The sequence below is a fragment of the Platichthys flesus genome, chromosome 13 (genome assembly GCF_949316205.1).
Source record: "Platichthys flesus chromosome 13, fPlaFle2.1, whole genome shotgun sequence".
NCBI classification, from domain to species: Eukaryota; Metazoa; Chordata; class Actinopteri; order Pleuronectiformes; family Pleuronectidae; genus Platichthys; species Platichthys flesus.
In genome coordinates, this window is record NC_084957.1 from 21,793,969 (window position 1) to 21,815,663 (window position 21,695).

General features: G+C 39.0%; 1 protein-coding gene across 1 annotated transcript in view; it reads left to right on the forward strand.

The window, feature by feature from the left end:
* The window catches only part of LOC133967630 (contactin-associated protein-like 5), a 93,560-nt gene that overhangs the window by 24,604 nt on the left and 47,261 nt on the right, over positions 1–21,695 (forward strand). Inside the window, exons 3-7 of the mRNA XM_062403203.1 lie at positions 948–1,141; positions 11,581–11,728; positions 15,489–15,692; positions 16,851–17,035; positions 19,025–19,168. Coding sequence (XP_062259187.1) covers positions 948–1,141; positions 11,581–11,728; positions 15,489–15,692; positions 16,851–17,035; positions 19,025–19,168 — 875 coding nt within the window. The remainder of the gene's footprint in view (positions 1–947; positions 1,142–11,580; positions 11,729–15,488; positions 15,693–16,850; positions 17,036–19,024; positions 19,169–21,695) is intronic.

Consider the following 21,695-nt stretch of genomic DNA (forward strand, 5'->3'; position numbering starts at 1 on the left):
GTTTACACATTAACACCCGAAGGTGCTGAAAAAATCACCCTCTAATTCCCAAGCATTCTTTAAAACAACCACCTAAAACCTGAGAGTTAATTACTGCCTTTTTCCTAAAGTTAGTGAACATTAAAATATATATATTTATATATATATTAATATAGCCAGCAACAGCAAACTGCATTTTTGGTGGCGAAGAGCTAGCAAACAAAGCAACTGCATTTCCCATGATGCATTTCACAGATCACAATGTATTCCATGATAGCATAGATTAGATGATCATGTCTCTGAATCTAAAGGGAGAAGTATGCAAATGTTTCTCTGTTTACCAGAGTCACAAGGTTGTTGTCAAAGGGGAACTGACCCTAGAGCAGTGTGAGGGGTCACCTGCCACAGGAAATATAGAACTAATAAAACTCTGATGCCAATAAACATTGTTTTATTGTATTTTCAAATGTCAAATCAATCTCAGGGAAAGGAAACTGTCTGATTGCTGTGACTTGATTTTAAATTGATTGTGACACCGTCAAGATGATGTCTCATCTTTTAGGTCTCGGTCACTCCTCTGGTACAACTTGTCGCCTTTCAAGTGCTTAATAACTAACATTCAACAACTGCAGCTCCCAAGAGCTTTAGACACAGACTCTACGCGACTGCTTCTGAATTCTAACAAGATAATCAATTTTGCATTGTCGAGAAATCTCCAAAAAATTTCTAGCAGGTGCTTTACCAGAGGCCGTACACATTTCAGAATAAATCAGCTATTTTAGAAGAACAGAGAAGGTGTTGATCATTATCAGTTGAAGATTAACTCCACCTTCAAACCTGCCTCCGTCCATACAAGGAATATAAATGCTTTCAACCTGAGCCCGAAGGCGATCAGCTTAAACCACAACAATCCACTGTTCATCGACAGAATGGATGTTTAATGGATCTGTTGTTCCGCTTTCCTTCAGGAGCCGGAGGCTGGTCCCCCATGGTGACCGACCAGGAGCCCTGGCTCCAGGTGGACCTCAAGGAGCAGCTGGAGGTGACGGCTGTGGCTACGCAGGGACGTTATGACAGCTGGGACTGGGTCAGCAGTTACCTGCTGCTCTACAGTGACACGGGCCGGGCGTGGAAACAGTACAGGCACGAGGACGGAGTGGGGGTGAGTCTATATAGATGTTTAACTTGATCAGCATTCTGTATAACATTGGTGTCATCATTGATTCGCTGCTGTGCTGTTTATAACTGAATCCAAATATATTCAATATCCTTTTTTATTTAATTTCTGAAAGAAAATCAACAATTTGGAATGTGTGGAAATATTCAGATGTATAAGAAAGTAACTCAGAGGATTTTTATGGTCAAAGGAAGAGGTGACTATTTTCGGGAATATGTTTCTTTGATAAATTGTCCAGAGTTAGAAGGGAAAGACTTGTAGAGTATGGAGCTACAGCAAGGAACACATTAGCCTAGCTAAGCATCACTGCTTAGCACAAAAACCATCATTGTGGCTTACAAGTCCTCAAATAGCTACATTTGGATAAACTTGTGTACGGCTTACAGTAAAAAATAGGAAACAGTGACATATAAATAAACATCAAATATAAACACAAGTTAAAATATTGAAGTATATATATAAACATCAGAGAAATGCAAATATTTAATATAAACACGAGCGACATTTAGAAACAGTAATACAATTTAATCAATACACCAAGATACCATAATTCATCCGCTAACATACAAACCTATTAAGCTTTTTTATCTCGTTAATATTTTTGTACTATACATATTATATGTGTGAGTGCGCTTACTCTCATAGGTTGTTAAATCATTTTCTGCATGGTAATTTTGAATTTTTTAAGTGAAATTTAAAAATGTGAATTATTAAGGCAGAGGCTATAAAAACTACATTATTTATCCTGTCCCTTTTTATGTATTTTGTTAATCTGTGCAAATAAATGTATAATAACAAATTATAACACAACCGGAAATGTCAAAATATCAACTTATGGCTGGTAAAGGAAAGTTTTGTTCACTTTTTCGCATGGTGAGTAAGAGAAATTACCTCATCTAATCAATCTCCTTCTAATCAAAATTGATTGTTGCAGGATTTTTATGTTTGGACAAAGATCATAAAGTAAGTAAGTAATTAGATTCCGTCGCATCGTTTTCATGTGCTACACTTTGTGGAATTTATTGACTGCATTACAGTTGACTTGATAGCATATGCCCTCACTTTTTCAGACATATTTCAAAATGTGAGAAATATCTGGTGTCAATGCGATAATGATATTGCTTTTTTTATCGTTCGTGTAATGTCAGAACATGTTGTGTCAGCGAGAGCAGTTACTCGCAGTCCGAATAAACAGCCTAATTGTCCGCACATGTGATTCTTCCTTTATGTCTTTGGCCCAGCAACATCAAAGGCTGCTAACAGGACATTCAGTTGTTTTCCAGCGTGTTTGCTACCCGACAGTCGAGTTAGCCGCGAGGGTCGTTGCCCACTGGCGTGTCACTGCTGTAGAGTGTACTCGTTTTTAGAGTGCTGAGAAGAAAGAGTGCAAATACATGGGGTAACTATTATGTCGAGTGCTGTGTGGGGATTTTTGAATTAGTTATGTTCCTGCGTTTTTAAAAATGCATTATCTGAAGTAGACCAAAATGTAGGAATTAGATGGAATCAAACATCATGAGGGTAAATAAGAACCTTTTAAAAGTCTACCTCCACAAGCCCTGTAATTCATATAATATAAATAAATATAATATATACTAAAACAGACTTAAATGTTTAAGTCCCTCTGTAAAGACCCTTAAATTTAGTGACACCAAATCACCAAACACTCATATCAATTCTCTAAATATATTAGAATTTTCTCATGAAGATAAATTAATTATTCCGCTGGAAAACTGTGAAAATAAAATGAAATACTGGTTATGTTAAAGAAAACCAAAATCCAAGACTTCTACCCTCCTTCCGCCAAATTCCATAGTGATCTGTCCAGTGTTTTTGTGTAATCCTGTTTACAAAACAACCAACAACATGACATAACAAACAAATCGTTTTTCTTTGCTGCTACTGGTAATAAGCAAATCATCTAATGCTAGAACACATTAACCAAAAGCTATATTCCTTTTTCCTTTGGGAGGTTTCAAATACAAAAAACAAATCACATTTAAAATCCTCAATTATGAACATTTGGGGGCCTATGATGGTTGCCCGGGATTAAATGTGCCATCTGGAAAAACTGTTGCAGATTATTTTGCCATTTTAGATTTTTAGCCAAAAGTAAATATCTTTATTAAAACAAAATGGCAGAACTAATATTTTGTACAGACTTCTGAAAATAACAAAGTATGTAAATGGTGAGAGACAGGACTGTGTGTGTTATCCAGTGACTGATGGATATTTTTGAGATATGGTGCTAGACAGTTCACAGATTGTTTCACACACTGTCAGTCCTCATATCATTACTGCACCTCTGCAAAAACGAAAGCTGCAGTCAGTGAGGAGATGAGACATTTTGGGTCAATACCACCAACATGACCTGCAGCTATCGCCCTTCTTAACTGACTCAGAGAGACGAGAGAAAGACTCTGATTTCTTTATTTTCAAATATTATGTGCCGCAGTACTGCACCACACCAAATCTAAACAGCAAGATCCCCGTAAACTTGACATATTTACAAAATGTGTATTAAAAAACCATCCACACAGAAAATGAGAACCCCATACCTTCCCGTGGTGTTGTGTTTTGTGCGGTACATGTGAACTTGCAATTTCAGATCCTGCAGATTCTAATGAAACTCAGACCCAGGCTGACTAACTAGAGGTATTACCAAGACCTTTGGCTGAAACTAACCCTCATCCGTATGGCATTTTAACAAGTGAAGCTCAAAGGTAGCGGCTCACTGTCAGACAGTGAACTGAAGGGGACTAATGAGAGTGCAGCATCTGCTGATATGACTGTGAGCTCTCAGCCACTCTGTGCGAACATTGAGCCAAATTAGCGCCACCGCAAAATTAGCTCCATAAAATACTGGGCCGTGGTTCAACAGTTCTACTCGCAGACCTCAGCTGCAGCAATACAAGATGGTATGCAACATATATTTAAAAAATCTACTGCATTAAAATGTGTTATACTAGACAACATGAATTAATATGACATCCGGAAGATGATGCCAAAGCAGGGGTGAGGAACATCTGGCCTCTGGGATGCATATGGCCCAACACTTTGATCTGCCCCCCCCAAAAAAAAATCTCATGACACCAATTAATTTTTGTCTGCGATAAATATTAGAATGAGACACAGTAGAGCGCATATACCTCAGTCCCCTCACGGAACCACATTACAATTTACAAGATATAGATTTTCATTTGTATCTGCACAAATTGTACAGACTCATAAAACATCAAGATCCATTATTTATTCTCTGAGAAATTAAAAATAAGGTGGAAAAACTACATTCCTGGATCAGCCCCTTGATCTGGATCTGTACCAACATTTAAAAGCCTTCTCCCTGAGTGACCTGTATCACATCTTTCCACCAATCCATCAAGTTCCTGCGTAATCTTGTCTACAAAAAAACAACCGGACAGGAGTGAAAACATAACCTCTGCAACCCTAAAGACAAGAAAAGTTTAACAGGTTAGATGAGATACAAAAAGTATATTTTGATTGAGGTAATACACAAGCCAGTGTTCCTATAGTTTGCTTGCAGTGATGAAAAGGCTTATCTCCCGGATCATGGAGCTAAACAAAGTGAGCATATGCTTAAATTAAGGTAACGACGATTATATGAATCAGTATTTAACGTTATTTAAATCCGCAACATGCAACTTTCACACCGTATTCTGATGCAGATGTTCAGCAGGTGAGAAAGTTGTTCGCTAAGAAGCTGAAACCTTATTGAGGGCAGTGACTTGTTGCTAACAATCTGCTACGACATCTGAATAAACAAAGTTTGGTGGGAGGTTTCACGACATTACACGTACACAAAAAGAACTGAAACATTTGTTGTTTGCTGTAACATGTAAAGCAGCTGATGTGTCTTTATAATCTACAACAAGAAATCATTGATCTGCAAAGAATTAAGCAACAAACTCCCACTGCTTGAGTTCTCTAAAGTGTTTGTTAGATTTTTCCATTGTGAAGACATTGTAAGAGATTGTTGTCACAGTCTCAGTTACACCCAGAAAACTAGTCGACAGTAGCATCATCCATCATTACCATCCGACATCAGATGCCTCGCCATAGAGAAGCAGCACCAGCGATTGCATTATAGAAGTTAGTGTGATATATGTGCTTTAATAATTCGTTATGCCCCTCAAAGGATGTTATAAAAATGTAAATGGCCCTTGATAGGAAAAAATTTTCCCTGCCCCTGAGCTAACTGTTTGTGTTTCCCCCTTGGTGCATAACTAACATTCTGTTTAATAGTTCATCAAATTTGTTGTTAGCAAAGTTGAAACTTTGGCCAATTGTTGTTGGTAAAGCAAAGCTCTATAGAAATAGTCAATCCTGCTCTCAAATGAGGCGTTGGAAGAAATTACCGACACACTGACAACATCATCCTAAAGCTCCACCACTGGATATACAAGCAAGAATTAACACTGGATTAAATTAAACCCTTTGCTTGGGCTGTACAGGTAAACATACACACATACTACATCTGTCACATGCCTTTTCCGGTATGGGCCTTTGGGTTCAGCAAGCATGTGTACCAAATAAATAAGTGAAATAGATGTTTATATAGTAGCAGATCAGCGGCCATTCTCTGTTGGGATCACTTGGGTTTTAAAGAAATGTCGAAAGTAATATTACTTTAGTAAATGTAGTTGATTAGTATGTTGCAACCACTTGGCAGCAGTAGTACAGACCTTGAGAATGCCTGTGTCTGTAAGTACACTAGAGTTTAATTAAAAAGATGAAGCAGTTTAATGTTTTGTATTTCCTGTTTACGATGTGTACGTATCCCAAACTACATTAAAATGAACACGCTTCAACTTGCTTCACCTCAGTTACAGTGTGGACGTCACCATCGGTCTATGGGAGTGTTCTGAGCAAAGCCTTGTTAGAGAAATATGTGCGTCAACAGAATTGCACTCCTTCACAAGCTGATAATAACCTAATTAGTGAAAACCAAGGGAGAAATTCTGTGAAGATTACAGATGTCTGCGAGAGCTTTGAGGAGATGAAATGTGTGCTTTTACGTTACGTTCTGTTAAACACAAAGAGTGACTGACATGAAAGACTTGCGCTTGAATGCCTTCCCTTATGTGAAAAAATAAGCTAAGTACTTGATGATACCTTTAAAGCAAGCTCTAAAATACATAGGCAGAGCTGCCGTTAATCTTATCCTCTGTATAATATAGTCATTCTTTTTCATGGTAAATTAGCAGGATGATCTTTGCAAAAACTCAGAGGTGGGAAGAGGGATGTATTCGAGCAGTGGTGGCCCATTAACATCATTATTTTTGGATAGACTTATTTTGAAATCTCTTCAGAATGTGGCTGTGAATTAACGTGGAAAACAAAATGTCCTCCTTAATGGAGGAATTTCAACATTAATTTTCTTTCTTGTTAGCTGTTCAGGTAGACGGATCTTACAAGGATTTATATGTGTGTGCATGATGGGCCTTGCATGCTGAAAGTGCTTAGAATGTTGTTCAGCCTGATCTAAAATCATTATTCATGAATAATACGTTAAGATGTTTTAGCCATGTTAACTTGCTCTACAGAGGCAATGCCAATCTATTTGGTTTGCCCTTTGGTCCAGTTAACTATCTCAAAAACTGTTTGGATTGCACTTACAATTCTATTAAACTGACATTCAGGGTCCCCACAGAATGAACCCCACTGATGTTAGTGAACCCCTGACTTCTCATTTATTGTTACCTCTATTTCTTTACCAATGCTTTTGTGCAGCTGAGAATGAGGCTTTTGAATACGCTCTAAGTACCTTAAGGCCTCTGCTTTGAGGAATAAAAGGATTAGCATAGCTAGGGGGTGTTTATTCATTTAAGCTCACATATTCATCTGATTTCAGTCACAAAGAAAATATTATTACATTTACATTATTGGCTGATGCTTTTATCCAAAGCAACATACAATGAGTATATTCAGCCATGAGGGTACAAACCCAGAACAACAAGAACCAAGTACTATTTGCCAAAAAAAAAGCAAAACTACAAAGTGCTACATGTAAGTGCCATATAAGTAAAACAATATATGTATTTTTATCTAAAGTGTAGTTGGAAAACAAGGTCAAATTGCAGAGCAGCTATCATAACATTTATTTCTTCTTTGTCCAGTTTATTGGCAGGTAGCAAGGAACGTGACTATTTAACCTAAACGGGCACTCAGAGCGCACATACTTCTACAGAGGCCCAACAGTCTTATGAAATCATAAGGCTACCACTGTTAATTAGATAATTAGCTGACGTAAGCACATCAATACAGTATTCTAAGCTTATCAACAAGGTCATTATTACAACCATTACACATTACCATGTTAATATTATCATTGTGGATTAATGTGCAGAGAACGGACATCATATCAGGCTACAGATAGAGTTTTCTAAAGAGGGTGAATAAGTTTCAGAGACCTGATTGGTCCTGGTCACAGCACTTCTGGCTTTTCACTCATGGTCAAAGGTGAAATGGTGTTTGTTTAAGTGCTGGGCCACACTGATGACACACACAAACAGAAGTTACGGCTGGTTTCGAAGGAAACCGCTGTTCCTTCGGCGGCAATTTATACATTTAACCTCTTAAGAACACATGACCAAATGTTGGACTGATTTTAAGAAATCATAGTTTCATCCTGTTAGAGATTAGAACTGTCAGACAAACATTCAGCTAAATAGTATAGGCCAAAGCTGTGAATGTAATAGGTTGCATCCAAAACATCTATCCCCAAAGTTCAGTAATACTTTGTTTTCATTTGAAAAATTACATTATCATTTTAAGTACGATGTAACCGTCATCCCCGGTCTACTGCATTGTGTTCTTTACGCTAAGAAATTGTCCATTAGAGGTCGGCACAGAGCGTTCTCGAACGACCCTCCACTTTTTATATCAACTCACATCCAATCTTCTCTAAGCTATTCTGCAGTTACTGGTAATTCCTTTCCTCAAGTGAAGTAACATCATATTAACGTATCTAGTTTCTGAGCGACTTGCAATCTCGATGCTAAAAATGTCTTCCTCTCATCTTATGGACGTCTGGCTACGCTGCTGCCCACAATTCCCGATGGCTCTGCTCGGTATATCTTCAGGTCTGTCCATTTTTCTTTCAGAAAAAATGCACATGTTAACATAGAGTATCAGCCCTATACAGTTCTGAGCCTCAAGGTCAAGTTGCAGGGCAGGCATAAGCTCATCTAATAAGCTAGGCTATATAAACTTTTATTTCCAGCAGAGATTACGGCTGGAGCAGAAGTCATCCTAGTTTTTTTCACAGCCTTTTTAATGCTCCATAGCAAATTCATCACAAATAAAGAAATTCCATGATGATTCAATTGAATGATGAATCAAAGGATATTTTGCTGCCTTTTCATCTCTTGCAATTATTAGCTAGGTAGGACAAATTGTTCATAAATGGGCAGCAACTGCCAAGTTTTAGGGTGGAATGTTTTCATGCATGCAACCCAATCAGTGGGATGCTGCTGTGAATCAATCAATACCCCTTAAATGTCAATGGGACCACCTTTAGCATTGCATTTGTTGACTATCTTGAATGAGATCTGCTTACTGATCAGATTGGATCTTCAAGCAGTAAAATACGTTTGAATTTCAACCGTATAATGCAAACTGGGGATATTCTATTTCCTCACACAGGGGAATCATTATTCCGGTGCATTCCGAAAGTGATGCATCTCGTGGCAAGGTCATGTGCTCCTAGCCATCTTACGTGTTGTCTGAGGCTGTTTAACTGGACAGTGGCCTCAAGGAAAATTGTCATTGTCTTCATTGCCTGCAGCATGATTTATCCCCCAGTGAATTGATTAAAATAAACTTATGTGCCTGAGCTGTATGCAACATAAAGGAAAACGGACACAGGGGAGCTCATCACTGGAGAGGAAGAGCAAAGAGTCTTAATGAACAGGGAGGGACACTGTTCCACACTGACAGAAACATAAATAGAAATAATGAAGTCACTGTGGGGTTAGGATTGTTTATGCGGATAAGGACCAGCCGCGGTCCTCTGGCCCCCTGGAAAACCCTCTGCACCCTCAGGCCTTAATCCAGAGACAAAGCCTCGTCCCCAGCCGGAAACACACAGGATGCACCGTTGTAAGTTTTTCCAGAGAGGAAAAAGCACAAACGTCATATAGCTCAGGACAGTCTCAGTGGAGTTCTTGTACAGTGAGGTTGCCGTTGAATACTAATGACTCATGCTGACGTGTGTGAGTGTTGTTGCTAATGACTTTGTTAGAATGATTGCTCTGCAGTCTCAGAGTTCATTTGGTTCTTTAGTATTTTTTTCCAGAAGTTCAACTGGGAGTTCAAGTGTAAAGAATGGGTTTAATGGCAAGAGCAGTTTCTCAGCTGTTTATCAAACTTGCAGCACAGACACCAGACACGGAAAGTGTCCTAATCAAAGAAAACAAAAGCCTAGTACTACAAATTTAGAAGGCCCAGAAAACATTAACCTTTTCTTTCTTATTATTTATATGTGCAATGTCTCAAGAAATTCTTATTCTCCTGGTATTCTTCTGTAATCGCTGTTGTACAAAGCAGAGTCCTGGACGGGTCCATTTTTGCAAACTATGCACCAGTCAGAACCCAAAAGCTGGACCCAAACTGTTCCCCACAATTATCTCCAAGTCCAATCCAGACCTGCACAGACTATATATATAATATATGAGCCGTCGCCGTGATTAAACACACATGCTGCATACACATTCATGTACATCAAGTCTGTATACAAGAAATTACAACATTTTCTACACAAGAATTCACACAAATATATTCACAATTATGTACAAAGGAATTATTAGAATTATCACTTTTTGCTAATACCCAATCAGGTGCAGGACACGACTGATTTGAAAAAATGTATGTAAAATAAGAGAAAATGGTTTAACAACATTTCAATCAAGATTTAACAACACTTGGAAACTTAATTGCTCATATTACCGACACAAGTCACATCACACCAAACCAGCAGAGTCCTGATTAAGAGGATCATCCAAGCTTTTTAACGTTTTTGATGAATAAATAATTCCTTTAGAGTATTTGTCCCCCTGACCTTTAATTTTAGTCATGCATATTTCATTTGATTATGTTGTAAAGAAATACTTGAGCTTAGCAGCTTCAGTCTCAGATGCCTTAAATTACAGCTCTTGAATGCACAGCAATCAAATGATAATGTGTCTGACACAAAGCCTGCAAATAACAAGGTGTTGGCTGCAGCTCAAAGCCACATGTTTTCATCGACCTGATTCTCACTAAAAAACTAATAACTACAGTATTTAAAAATGTTCTGGCCAAAGGGTGTTTAGAATACCTCAGTGCTGGGAATATGTATGCTTTATTTGTGGGAAGCAGGTACGTTCCTCTTTCTTTATTCGCTGTAATTGCAGCTTGTAGTGCCACAGTAATATGTTTTCCTCAACCACACATGTAAGTCTCAGTGCCATTTGTTAATCCCTCCTGTGAATTTCCTTTGCATGTATAAATTAGCTCTTGCTCGTACATGTTTTAAGACCCTAGCCAGCAGGCCCCGCTCGGTAAATGGCTCAAAATGGAAAAGTGGTGGCATAAATCACAATAACAGCCTTAACAGTCGCACTGTTACCTTGATTATCAGCCAAGAAGCAGCATCCTGGCGTATCTAATGATGCCTCTGCTTTGCAGCGCTCCGCAAGCCTCGTGTGGTCATTTGTGCTGCCAGTCATTGTTCTTTCCGTTGTTGTGGAGAGCTGAAATATTGGGCTTCTCTGACTCTGCTGAAGTATTCAGTAAAGCCTGCAGCTCTACTGTCAATGATGTATCTTCTTTTTTCTTTATAGTACGAGTACCTATTGATCTGATATGTCACCTGCCTAGAATCCGTTATGAGGAGGATGGTAATCAGTCATTCAGCAGAGGTTGCTTGTCTCTGTTTCTGTGTCCATCTGTCATCCGCTCTCTGTTTCTCTATTCATGTCCCCTGGTGTTATTCCGTGAAGACTGAAAGTAAAGGAGGGGTTGAAGAGAAGAAAGAAGAATGACATCTCGCAAGCACTCAGAGGTTTTTGTGTTTTTAGCTCTGCAGGGAGAAAACACAACACGAGAGCTCTTATTTTGCCCCCTGGTTCCTCAGTGGTCATTTTTCCTCGGTCTCACATTGACCTGTTTGAGCAGAGAGTCTCATATTTCTACACCACGTGATGATTATTATCACTCTACATTATATAGTGTGTTCAAGGATAGGAGGAAGACGCTACCCTTGAGTCAGCCTTGTCAGCACTTTATTGTTTCCTGTGCTATTCAAGGATTTCGTTTTTATGCTGCTTGATTTCAGGTATTCGCTGGTGAAAATCTTGCAATTCGTTGGCTGTCGATCAATCTTATGCTGTCATTACACTCTCTCTCTCTCCATCTCTCTGCAGAGGTTTGTCGGGAATGTGAATTCAGAGGCCGTTGTCCAGAACAAGCTGTCCCACCCTTTGAGAACGCGTTTCCTGCGCTTCGTCCCTCTCGACTGGAACCCCAGCGGTTGGATGGGCCTCAGAGTGGAGGTGTACGGCTGCTCCTACAGTGAGTCGCAGACACTCTGCCATTAACACCACACCAAGAATGCACTCAGTCTATACATCAGACCTCTGTAATTACACCACCTAGAAGGATTTGTTCATTTACACCGTACCTCCAGCTCTGCAGCTGCTCTCCTGATCAAGAGCGATTAGAACCATTTCCTCGACAACTGCTTTTAACATGCTGTTTGGTGCTGCAGACCAGCAGTGAAAATGATGAATCAAAAGACAGCAGGCGTGAGCACCTCACATGCACAGGGATCTCCTCACACTCAACACTGCCAGAATAAAACTGTAAATTAAATGCATCTCGACATCGGCTCCAGACAAATGCGGAAACATCTGGTGACGCTCTTGTTAAGGGTTTCGGTTGTGATGGAAAATGCTTAGGCAATTCAATTCAGCGTGTCTCTTTCAAGGTAGATATCATTTTATATACACTAAACAAACAGTTTCCCCATTTCTCTTCACTCTGTCAGTTTTCCGTTTTTTTAAAATACTGTGTATGACAATATAAGTGTGACAGTTTTGTATGAGGTTTAGATTGCAGATAACCTGTTATTTTATACCTACAACAAACAAACCCAGCAGTGTGTGCAGCTAAATGTTGCTGAAAAATACAGCCTGATCTGGAGGAACTACAGAAACACTGGAAAATGCAGGCTCAGTTTTAATTCTTGCACAAGCTTAATTAATTAGAACATAAGGAGTTCCTGCTACAGTTTATGCTCGAAGTCTGTTAATTGACATTTGCAATTTTGAAATAAATTTTCATGAATATCATTTTTTTGGGCCCTTCTGTGCATACACAGTATATATATTTTTCTAAAATAACTAATTATTTCAACCTTGAAGTCTCACACATTGTTGCAAGGTGTAAAGCTGTAGTGCTGACCCATAGTCACACCAGCGGCTAAAACGAGCTACTACTATTTAATCGGCCGCAGATTGCTACGGAGAAAAAACTGATACAAGTGAATTGTATAGCTACTATGAAATCAGCTGGATGTATCGAAGTAGTGTTTAGTTGTTTGTTTAAATTAACCCTAACTTAACCTAAAAGGTTGTGAAAAGGAACCATCTTTGATTTCGATTTTGATTGAGGGGTCACACATGCATTATGAACATATTTAGTAATAAACTGAGAAATATATGGAAATGAACGTAAAAGGAGAGATTATATGTTAAATCAGGAGATCTTGCTTTAAGACCCTATGTGGGCCTCATCATGGAGTCATTGCTCTGCCATGGCAGAGAAAGGTGACCCACATAACGGACAAAAAAAAAAGACAAAGGAGTGACTGTGAGTAAGAGTCTCCTCATGAAGTCCAGTGGTAACAGCTTCAGCTGGTGTTAGCGGACGCATTTTGAAACATGTAAGAACATCAAAGATGCCTCACAGACACAAGTAAAGAAGACAGGAGTGTCAAACCTGGGAGGAAATGTGGAAATTGCTTTTCTGGATGATCATCCTGTGTTGACGCATGTCGACACCACTGGTGTGTGTGTTTCAAGAGAGAACAATGATGATCAGCAAGGTCAAAACTCAGCAAAACTCAGTTATCACATGTATTTCACTAACTTCTCTAAAGAAAATATTATGTTTTATATAAACGTTTAATTCATTGAGAACCGTTTTTTAACTGGCTTGACTGAAATCTAAACCTAAAATACAAAGAGTCCATAAGTTATGATGTTTTTTCATTTTTGCCTAGCAGTTGTGTTCTAATGACCTAACCACTTAAAAACGTAGACCACTTTCCAAGCTTAAACCAACAGCTCACAAATATCATTTGGAATTAAGATGACAACTTCCACATGGAAGCTAGCATGTTAGGTAAATCAATAATTAGCTAATTCTTGCTTTATTCCCCAGTAGTTTTTACCTGTAAATGAAAGATACAAGTTTTAATGTACAGATTTGTTATTCCACAAAATCGAATGAGGTAACAGCATTATCAATTGAGCAATTTTATTCAGGATAGATAGATAATTTCAATTTATTTGCTATTCTCTCTTAATTTTTCATTATGCTACTCCTGTGTGTTGCCGTAAATGTTTGGCTAACCAGCAGTAAATAAAGTTGTAATTCTGTTTAAATTCTGTTGATGATTAACGTGATTTTTGTAATAAGTGTCCTAAAATATTTCATGTAAGAAATGTCTATATCTGTGCTCGTCGTTATGATGAGAAACTAAAACAGGGCGAAGCTCTGTGTGCACAGCGAAAGGAAAAAGTGATTCACGCACACAGTGAAATTAATAACCTGAACCGTCCTCAATACAAATGCATGTAATGGGGAATCACTTATACGCCTCTCCCACATGTTATGAAGCGGCACTAACTAGATGAGCCGGTCAGCTCGCTGTGAAACACCCTCAGAATATCCCACAGAGAGAGTTTTATGACGACCAACCTCCATACAGTGAAGGGTATTAATGTTGGATAAGCAGGTATAAAACTAATGTGGCCTCATATACTCCTCCTTTTGTTCTGGGTATTTTTGGATTCACTCGTCTGCCTGCGTCGACTGAAAATCAGAATTACAATAAATCCAATGATCAACGCCAGCGACTGGAAATACTTATCTGCCAAAATAGACAGTGAGAGACAGAGACACATGGAGGTACAATTTATATGCAACTCATTCTGCTGCATTAATGACTATTTAGTACTCAAAACATGTCTCTATAAAAGCTAGAGGTGACACTGAAAATGCTCCATACTATTACCTGATCTCTCCCTGGACTATATGATGGAGAGCGGTCGTAGATTTTATAGATAGAGCAAAAACTGTTTGCGTGCAGGAAAAGTCCTCATCACTGTGGAAAATACTCCATATTCATTTATATTGCTGTAACAGCCCGGCTGTCACTCCCACGGCAGCGGGCCGACGCAGAGCCGGACCACATTCGAACAGTGATTAACAGAATTGCACGAGTCGTGACAGACTGTGTGGGAACTGATAAACCCGTGCGGTCTGTGCAGTTAGCTCCTACAGACACTTTTTATGGCAGTCATTTCTCGACTTGTCAAAATAGCAGGCAAAGCACAGGTATATCGATTGCTGCACTTTATTAGGTGTGAAGGTAAGACATGTCAGTGAGTGAGCGTGCACAAAGCCCTGGAACCGGCCAGTGGAATGGAGCCAACGTTAACGCTACCAAGGACAGCGGCCTATTGAAGCCGCCGTGGACAGTATATGCAGACGGTCACTGTGTGTTACTTAAATATATTTCCAGCAAAATCATTGTTGGTACCAAGCAGATTATCCTTGTGCTTTTGAGGGAATTTCTCAGATCTTTGCAATAAGGAACAGAAAGCTAGCAGAAGGCATTAAGCTGTAAATGAAATGGCTGAAGAAGCAATTCACATTTTTGCATTATGCGGCTAACCTTGTGTGTGTGTGTGTGTGTGTGTGTGTGTGTGTGTGTGTGTGTGTGCAACATGATATCCTCACAATATAGAAAAAGTTACAATTTGTTCTATTTAAGCAATGCATTGCTCCAGGTTGTTTTTGTATTTACTTACGTTTTTGCTGCCACAGCCACCTTATTACACTCTGTTTTTCCACCTCTTGTGTTTCAAACTCCCTCTTTTCTTTGGTAACATGTTGCACATTAAGGACGCCTGCTCAGTTCACTTTGGCAGTGATTTAAAAAAGTTTCACTTCATCTCTTCACAACCAAGTAGCACATTTTTCGTATTGTAAGTTTTAACAGAATAAAACACTTATTTAAGGAACACTCTCATCCTTCTTTTAGAGTCTTATGTGGCAGAATTTGATGGCAGAAGCTCGCTGCTCTATCGGTTTAACCAGAAGTCCATGTCAACGGTGAAGGACGTGATCACTCTGCGATTCAAGAGCCACCAGGCCGAGGGTGTGTTGCTGCACGGAGAGGGGCAGAGAGGAGATTATATCACCCTGGAGCTTCACCGAGGAAGACTGGACCTCTACCTCAACTTAGGTGAATGATGCGTCACATAGCTTTCCCCACAAATGTTTTGCTTACAGAGGAATTTTGTCTTAAATGTCAATGTTCTCATGGTGACTTTGGAATTGGTGCAATATTGAGAGGCCTTTACAAATATGCACATTGCAGATGCTCTTTTCATGGTCGAGTGATGGTTGTCATTGGCACATCCAACCCTACTTTCACCTGGTATCTTCACAACATAATGAAGAAAAATCATAAATTTGAAAAATCCCTCCCCCCCAAAAAGCCCATATTAAAAACAGAGGTAGATTCAAGGTGCTATACCGGAAAATTTTCGATGGAGACGAAATCAAAGGAAATCAATTTAAAGTTAAAAAGCACAGTTACAAATTAAAACGTTAAAATGATGGTAAAGCAAATTAAAAAGATGAATGTGTATAAAAAATATTCAACAATTTTATTATTTAATTAGACACCGTGAAAATTGCCACATTTAAAACATTAAACCAGAAGATGTTTGACATTTTTAGTTGATAAAGGATATAAACAGAAAGTTAGCCCATCATTACTTGATAAAAATGATTCAGCCGGTAAAACATTGACCAAATTAGAAGGTCTGATAGGTCCCTTATGAAAGAACATTTAAATCTGCCAGACCCAGATCTTTATTTGGATCTGCACCAAATTGCACACCATCACAGATATCGGTCTAAGATCCAAGCTTTATATTCGGCACAATCAGTCAAAATGTAAAAAACTGTGTATCCTCTAATTTAAAGAAATTGATGTCCTGGATCTGCCCCTTTGTCTGTATCCAAACCAAAATGTAACGATTTCTCTCTTGGCCCTTGTCTCATCTTTTCACCAAGTATAGGGGAAATCTGTTATATAGTTTTTTGCAAAATCCTGTTAACAAACAAACCTACCGACCAACAAACACTCACTGACACGGGTGAAAACGTAACCCCCTTTGAGGAGGTAATAACTATTCAAGCTGTATAGCTACCTTCATGCCGTATTTGTATTGGTAGCCTAGTTAACGTCATCTGAAGAACAGAAAGGGCATAATTCTGTGTACAGATGCGTTTGTTTTGCCTTCGCTCTACGTCTGAACTCCGCCTGTCTCCACTGTGGGAAAATGCAAAGCTGTTCACTGTGTTGAGCTCTTCCCTTTGTGTTCCTTCCCAGATGACAGCCGGCTGAGATTCAGCAGCGGCCGTGTGGCTGTCACTGTGGGCAGTCTGTTGGACGACCAGCACTGGCACTCTGTTCACATCGAGCGCTTCAACAAGCAGGTTAACCTCACAGTGGATTCCCACACACAGCACTTCCAAACCAAAGGAGAAGGACACTCGCTGGAGGTTGACTATGAGGTGAGTCCATGAGCCGAGGCAATTATGTAAATTGAAGGTAGGCTAGAGTGATTTTACCACTTCATAACTGTATTCAGTGGAGGCCAGACAACCATCATCAAGCTCTGAACAGAAATTGTGAAAACTATAATAATAACGATTTTTTTTATTATAATGCAGCAATGTCACTGGAAACTAAATCATAACTTTCTTTAAAGGTAAAAATTCGAGATAAGTGCTTCAACATACTGGTAAATGTTGAAGAAAGACTAAACCAGGGTTGATGTGATCTTGTCTTTGAGTCTTAAAGCATTAGATAGCTTTCTGCATCAACCTGTGAGTACAAAGAATTTCAATGATCTATCTGAGATTTAATAGGAGCATGGATGACCTTTTCAAGATCAGGCAGAGAGAGAAAAGACCTGATCTTTGAGCTGCTCCTTAACCCATAAAAACATGATTTTTATCGGTTGTGATTTGTTTTGCAAATGAAAGGTCACTGTCAAATATCACACCAATGTTTCCAGCTGCAGGTTTGATATTTGCAGAAAGGGCTCACAAATGGTTCTCTAAAATAAGGAATTAGTTCCGCTTTCTTTTCATTTAGCTGAAGAAGGTTTTGAGAAATTTTATGTGCAGAACAATAAGGGATCATCTATGGAGCCTTGGAGAACACCACAAATTAGAAGGGGGCAAAGAGGAAGAGAGAAAGCTTTGACTTATAGGATCAATAAGATGGAGGAGTGTAAATGGAATTCTGACAGCAATTTTCTGTGTTAAAAGAGTCTGATTGATTAAATTAGCTAGATTACCTTAAGACAATGTTTTGGGTTAATTAGCTTAATCTGAAAAAAAATAAAAAGTCGACCTTATCCTGCTAAAACCATTGAGTACAAATTATGCTTCGATTTGACAGGCCTAGCAACAGTAATGTAAGTGTGTAATGAATGGTTCTTCATATTATATCGCCTCTGCCGAAAGTATCACTGCACTTTTTGTGGACATTTTATAGACTGTTGCAGTAGCCCTGTAAAATCCCGTTGTAATCCACAAGGATTACTGAACCAATTTCAAAAGTATCTTTAATTTAAACTAGCACATTTATAATCACAAGACCCAGGTTGAAAAATACGATAATTGCCCTTCCAAGGGGTCGGGGGGTTAACAAGCATAAATTCCTAAAGGTATCACTTTTAAAGATGAAGTGTTGAAAAACAGCAAACATGCCATTCCTGGCCATGACTAAAAATGTGAGCCCAAACCCAAGCAATGACAAAATAATGTCATACCAGAACCGTGGCCATTCTTATGCTGCGATAACAGCCTCCACTCTTCTGGGAAAGCTTTCAGAAATATTTTGGAACCTTGCTGAGGGGATTTGCTTCCATTCAGCCACAAGAGCATTAGTGAGGGTGGGCACTGATGATGGGCGATAAGGCCTGGCTCACAGCTGGTGTTCCAGTTCACCCCAGAGGCATTAGATAGGGCTGGAGTCAAGGTTCTGTGCAGGCCAGCCAAGTCCCTCCAGCAAAATCAAAAACAAAGAAGAAAATGTTTATGGATTATACTTTCTGCACATGGGTACTGCAATGCTATAAAAAATAAAAACTGCTGCAGCATCAATATTTGCCTTTGTTTGACAAAGGACAAACATCAAGCCATGAAAAGCTGCAAACCAGAGGCTCACATACTGTGTTCATGTAATCACTGTAGAGTGTACAGTGTTTGGATTCAGTGAGTGGGTGTTGTTTTCTCACTTGCTGAATCACTGGCTCAGCTGTTTATGCAGAAACTGGTGAGAATAAGTGTGTGGGCTTCATGTATTTTGAGGCATGCGTCTATACTGCCTGACGATGGTTCCACGGTAAAATGCAGAACAGAATGGAAATGGCAAATATTTCTATAAACATAGCAGACATGAATATGCATGTTTGTACCTGTTTGTGTTAGATTGATTTCTGTATCTAGGGCTAAGTGGCTTACCCCTGATGTTTCCTTGTCACCGTACAGCTGAGTTTTGGGGGCATCCCGCTGCCTGGTAAACCCGGCACCTTTCTGAGGAAGAACTTCCACGGCTGCATGGAAAACCTTTACTACAACGGGATCAATATCATAGACCTGGCAAAGAGACGCAAGCCACAGATACACAGTGTGGTAAGTTTGATGGACTTTCAGAGTGTCTGCTTGTATCAGAGTGAGTCAGCTGCTCGAACATCTGTATTCAGTGCACATACTCTATACTGCGAAATTCATTAGATCTTCCTTTTGAAGATGGATGTTGAAACGCTCAGGCTTAAGAGCCAGACGTCTACTTGATTTTGCAGGCACGTACAGACAATACTATTTGGGTTTTACAAAATCTGATAAGAATATAACCAATATTATTTTTTTTAAATAAATATCTAATCGAAACATACATTTGATGAACTAGAGATTAGATATTTGACAGCTTAAAAATAAACGTCCTGGTTATAACATATATTTAGCCTTTCTAGATAGCATTTCTTTTTCGATTTACTGTGACATATGTGCAGATACATTTGTAAGAACATACATCTGTGGAAACTCTATTTACCAGATCAGGATCTTCAGCTTCCTCTGTAGACATGAGTCCGTCCAAATGGTTTCCCAGACACAATTTTCAAACCTTAGGCCAGAACATCTTTGCACAAGGGAAAATTAATTGATTTATATTTCAAGGGAAAGGGACGGTAACAGAAAGGGTGAGAAAGTTGGCAACAAAGTGATGTTTTTATGTGTGATAGATCAAAGGGAATTAGCATGCTAGTGTCTGCCAATTTGTGAAAAACACAAAGTTCAGATCAGGATGTAAATTAAGATGGATGACACAACCATTGCCTGAACAGAAGTAAAGCCAAAATATTGTTGAGTCGGATGCTGCTGTCTCGTGCTGGTGTTGTCTTGTGGAAAATTTGCACAGTAGTGGTCAGGTGTCCAAGCTCTAATATCAAGGTCCCGCCAAATTTCAGCTGTCAATCATGTAATTTCACTGCGTTTTCACAGCATCAATAAACTAAGTACTAACAGTGTGATTAGATCTACCCAAAATAATTTAATGTTCACTTTTGACTTTTTTTTGTTCAATCTGCTAATGTGGAGGACGTTGGGATTATAAACTACAGTGCAGCCACCAGGGGGTTATCAAGAAGCTCTGGCTTCACTTTTGGGGAGCTGTCATGTCATCTATCTTTAAAAGCAGTCGATAGGAATTTGACCTTTACAAAAGCAAAAATGTTGGCTTTTGAAAACTCAGGAGGACATGACTAATGTCAGGACATCACAAGAGTTTTCAGGATACATCATCATGGAACCATGAATATCTTGGTTGATCCATTTTTACAGTTATTATGTTATTTTCATCTAACAAACCATCCAACGTCACAGTAAAAGTTTTAAAGTTCGCTTTGTTGTTTTCTATTTGAGATTTGATTATACTTGATTATTCTGATTTAAAATATTCTGGTCAGAAATCGGAAAGAAGGTATAACTTGAAAACAATCATTACGTCCACTGCAATCTTAACTACTCTTTCATTAAGTCCAAGTGTGTGAGTGGATAATTTAGAGACTCGACCTCCCACACAAATCAGAACGGTCGGTCAAAGAGCCACAAGCCACATCTCATCTGAGACACCCCCTCCATTTAATGTCTGATTGCTGTGTTAAAAAGCCTTTACTGACAACAGAGGCAGGGAGGTGGATAGGGAGAGCGTCAAGATGGAAGCTGTAATGGAATTTCAATGGGACAATCTCCCTGAGGTTGATAGAGGAATCACATTGAGAGTCAAAGAGCTGTGATTGCTCTGTGCTGCCCTGCAGGCGTCGGGACTGATAGGACTCTGACTTCGACAGACATGACCAGTCTGAAGTTTGAACACACCTAACACAACCTCTGCAATGCACAGAATTAAACTGAAATGTTTTTTTTATGTTAGGCTGCTTTGCGGCTTTGCTGCTTTGGAGCGAACAAACTTCGATAGAACTACAGATTCTCAGTGCACCCAATCCATTTCTGAATTTCTGAATTGTCTTAATTTCTAGGTGATAACAACAAGATTCACGAGTTATTTATATTTATATGTAATATGCTATTCTAACTGAATTAGTTCTTAACTAGTGTCCGTTCTAAATTTGTCTGTTTGGATTAGGGTAATTTGGTCCATGGAGACACTGCCCATCCTTGGGCCATTAACAATGTGATGTTTTTTTAGCGATTTAATTATAGTGTTATTAATTTGATTAAATACACAATACTTATTTTCTTCCCAAGAGTTAGATGAGAAGATTGATACCGGTCTCTTGTCTTTATTTATAGTCTGAAGTTACCGGCAGCAGCGAGTTAACTTAATCCAAATATAAGGACTGAATTCAACCAGCCGGCCCGTATTTTAAAAAAGCTTCAAAATCTGCCAAGCTCACAAAATATCTGTATAAAAACGGAAGAGGGAGAATGACAAGTTTGTGACTTTCGGTGGGGCTACAGAGCCAACTAACCAGGGACAGAAAGTTCCAGCAAGATGCACCATGTTGAGGAGACTTAACGCAGGAGATTTGATGTGTTGATTACTGAGCTTTAGAGTTGCAGGAAGAGCGAGTTTGGTATCGATCGTCTCAGTAAGAAACAAATAAGGTTAATTAAATGTCAACCTATTCCTTTAATC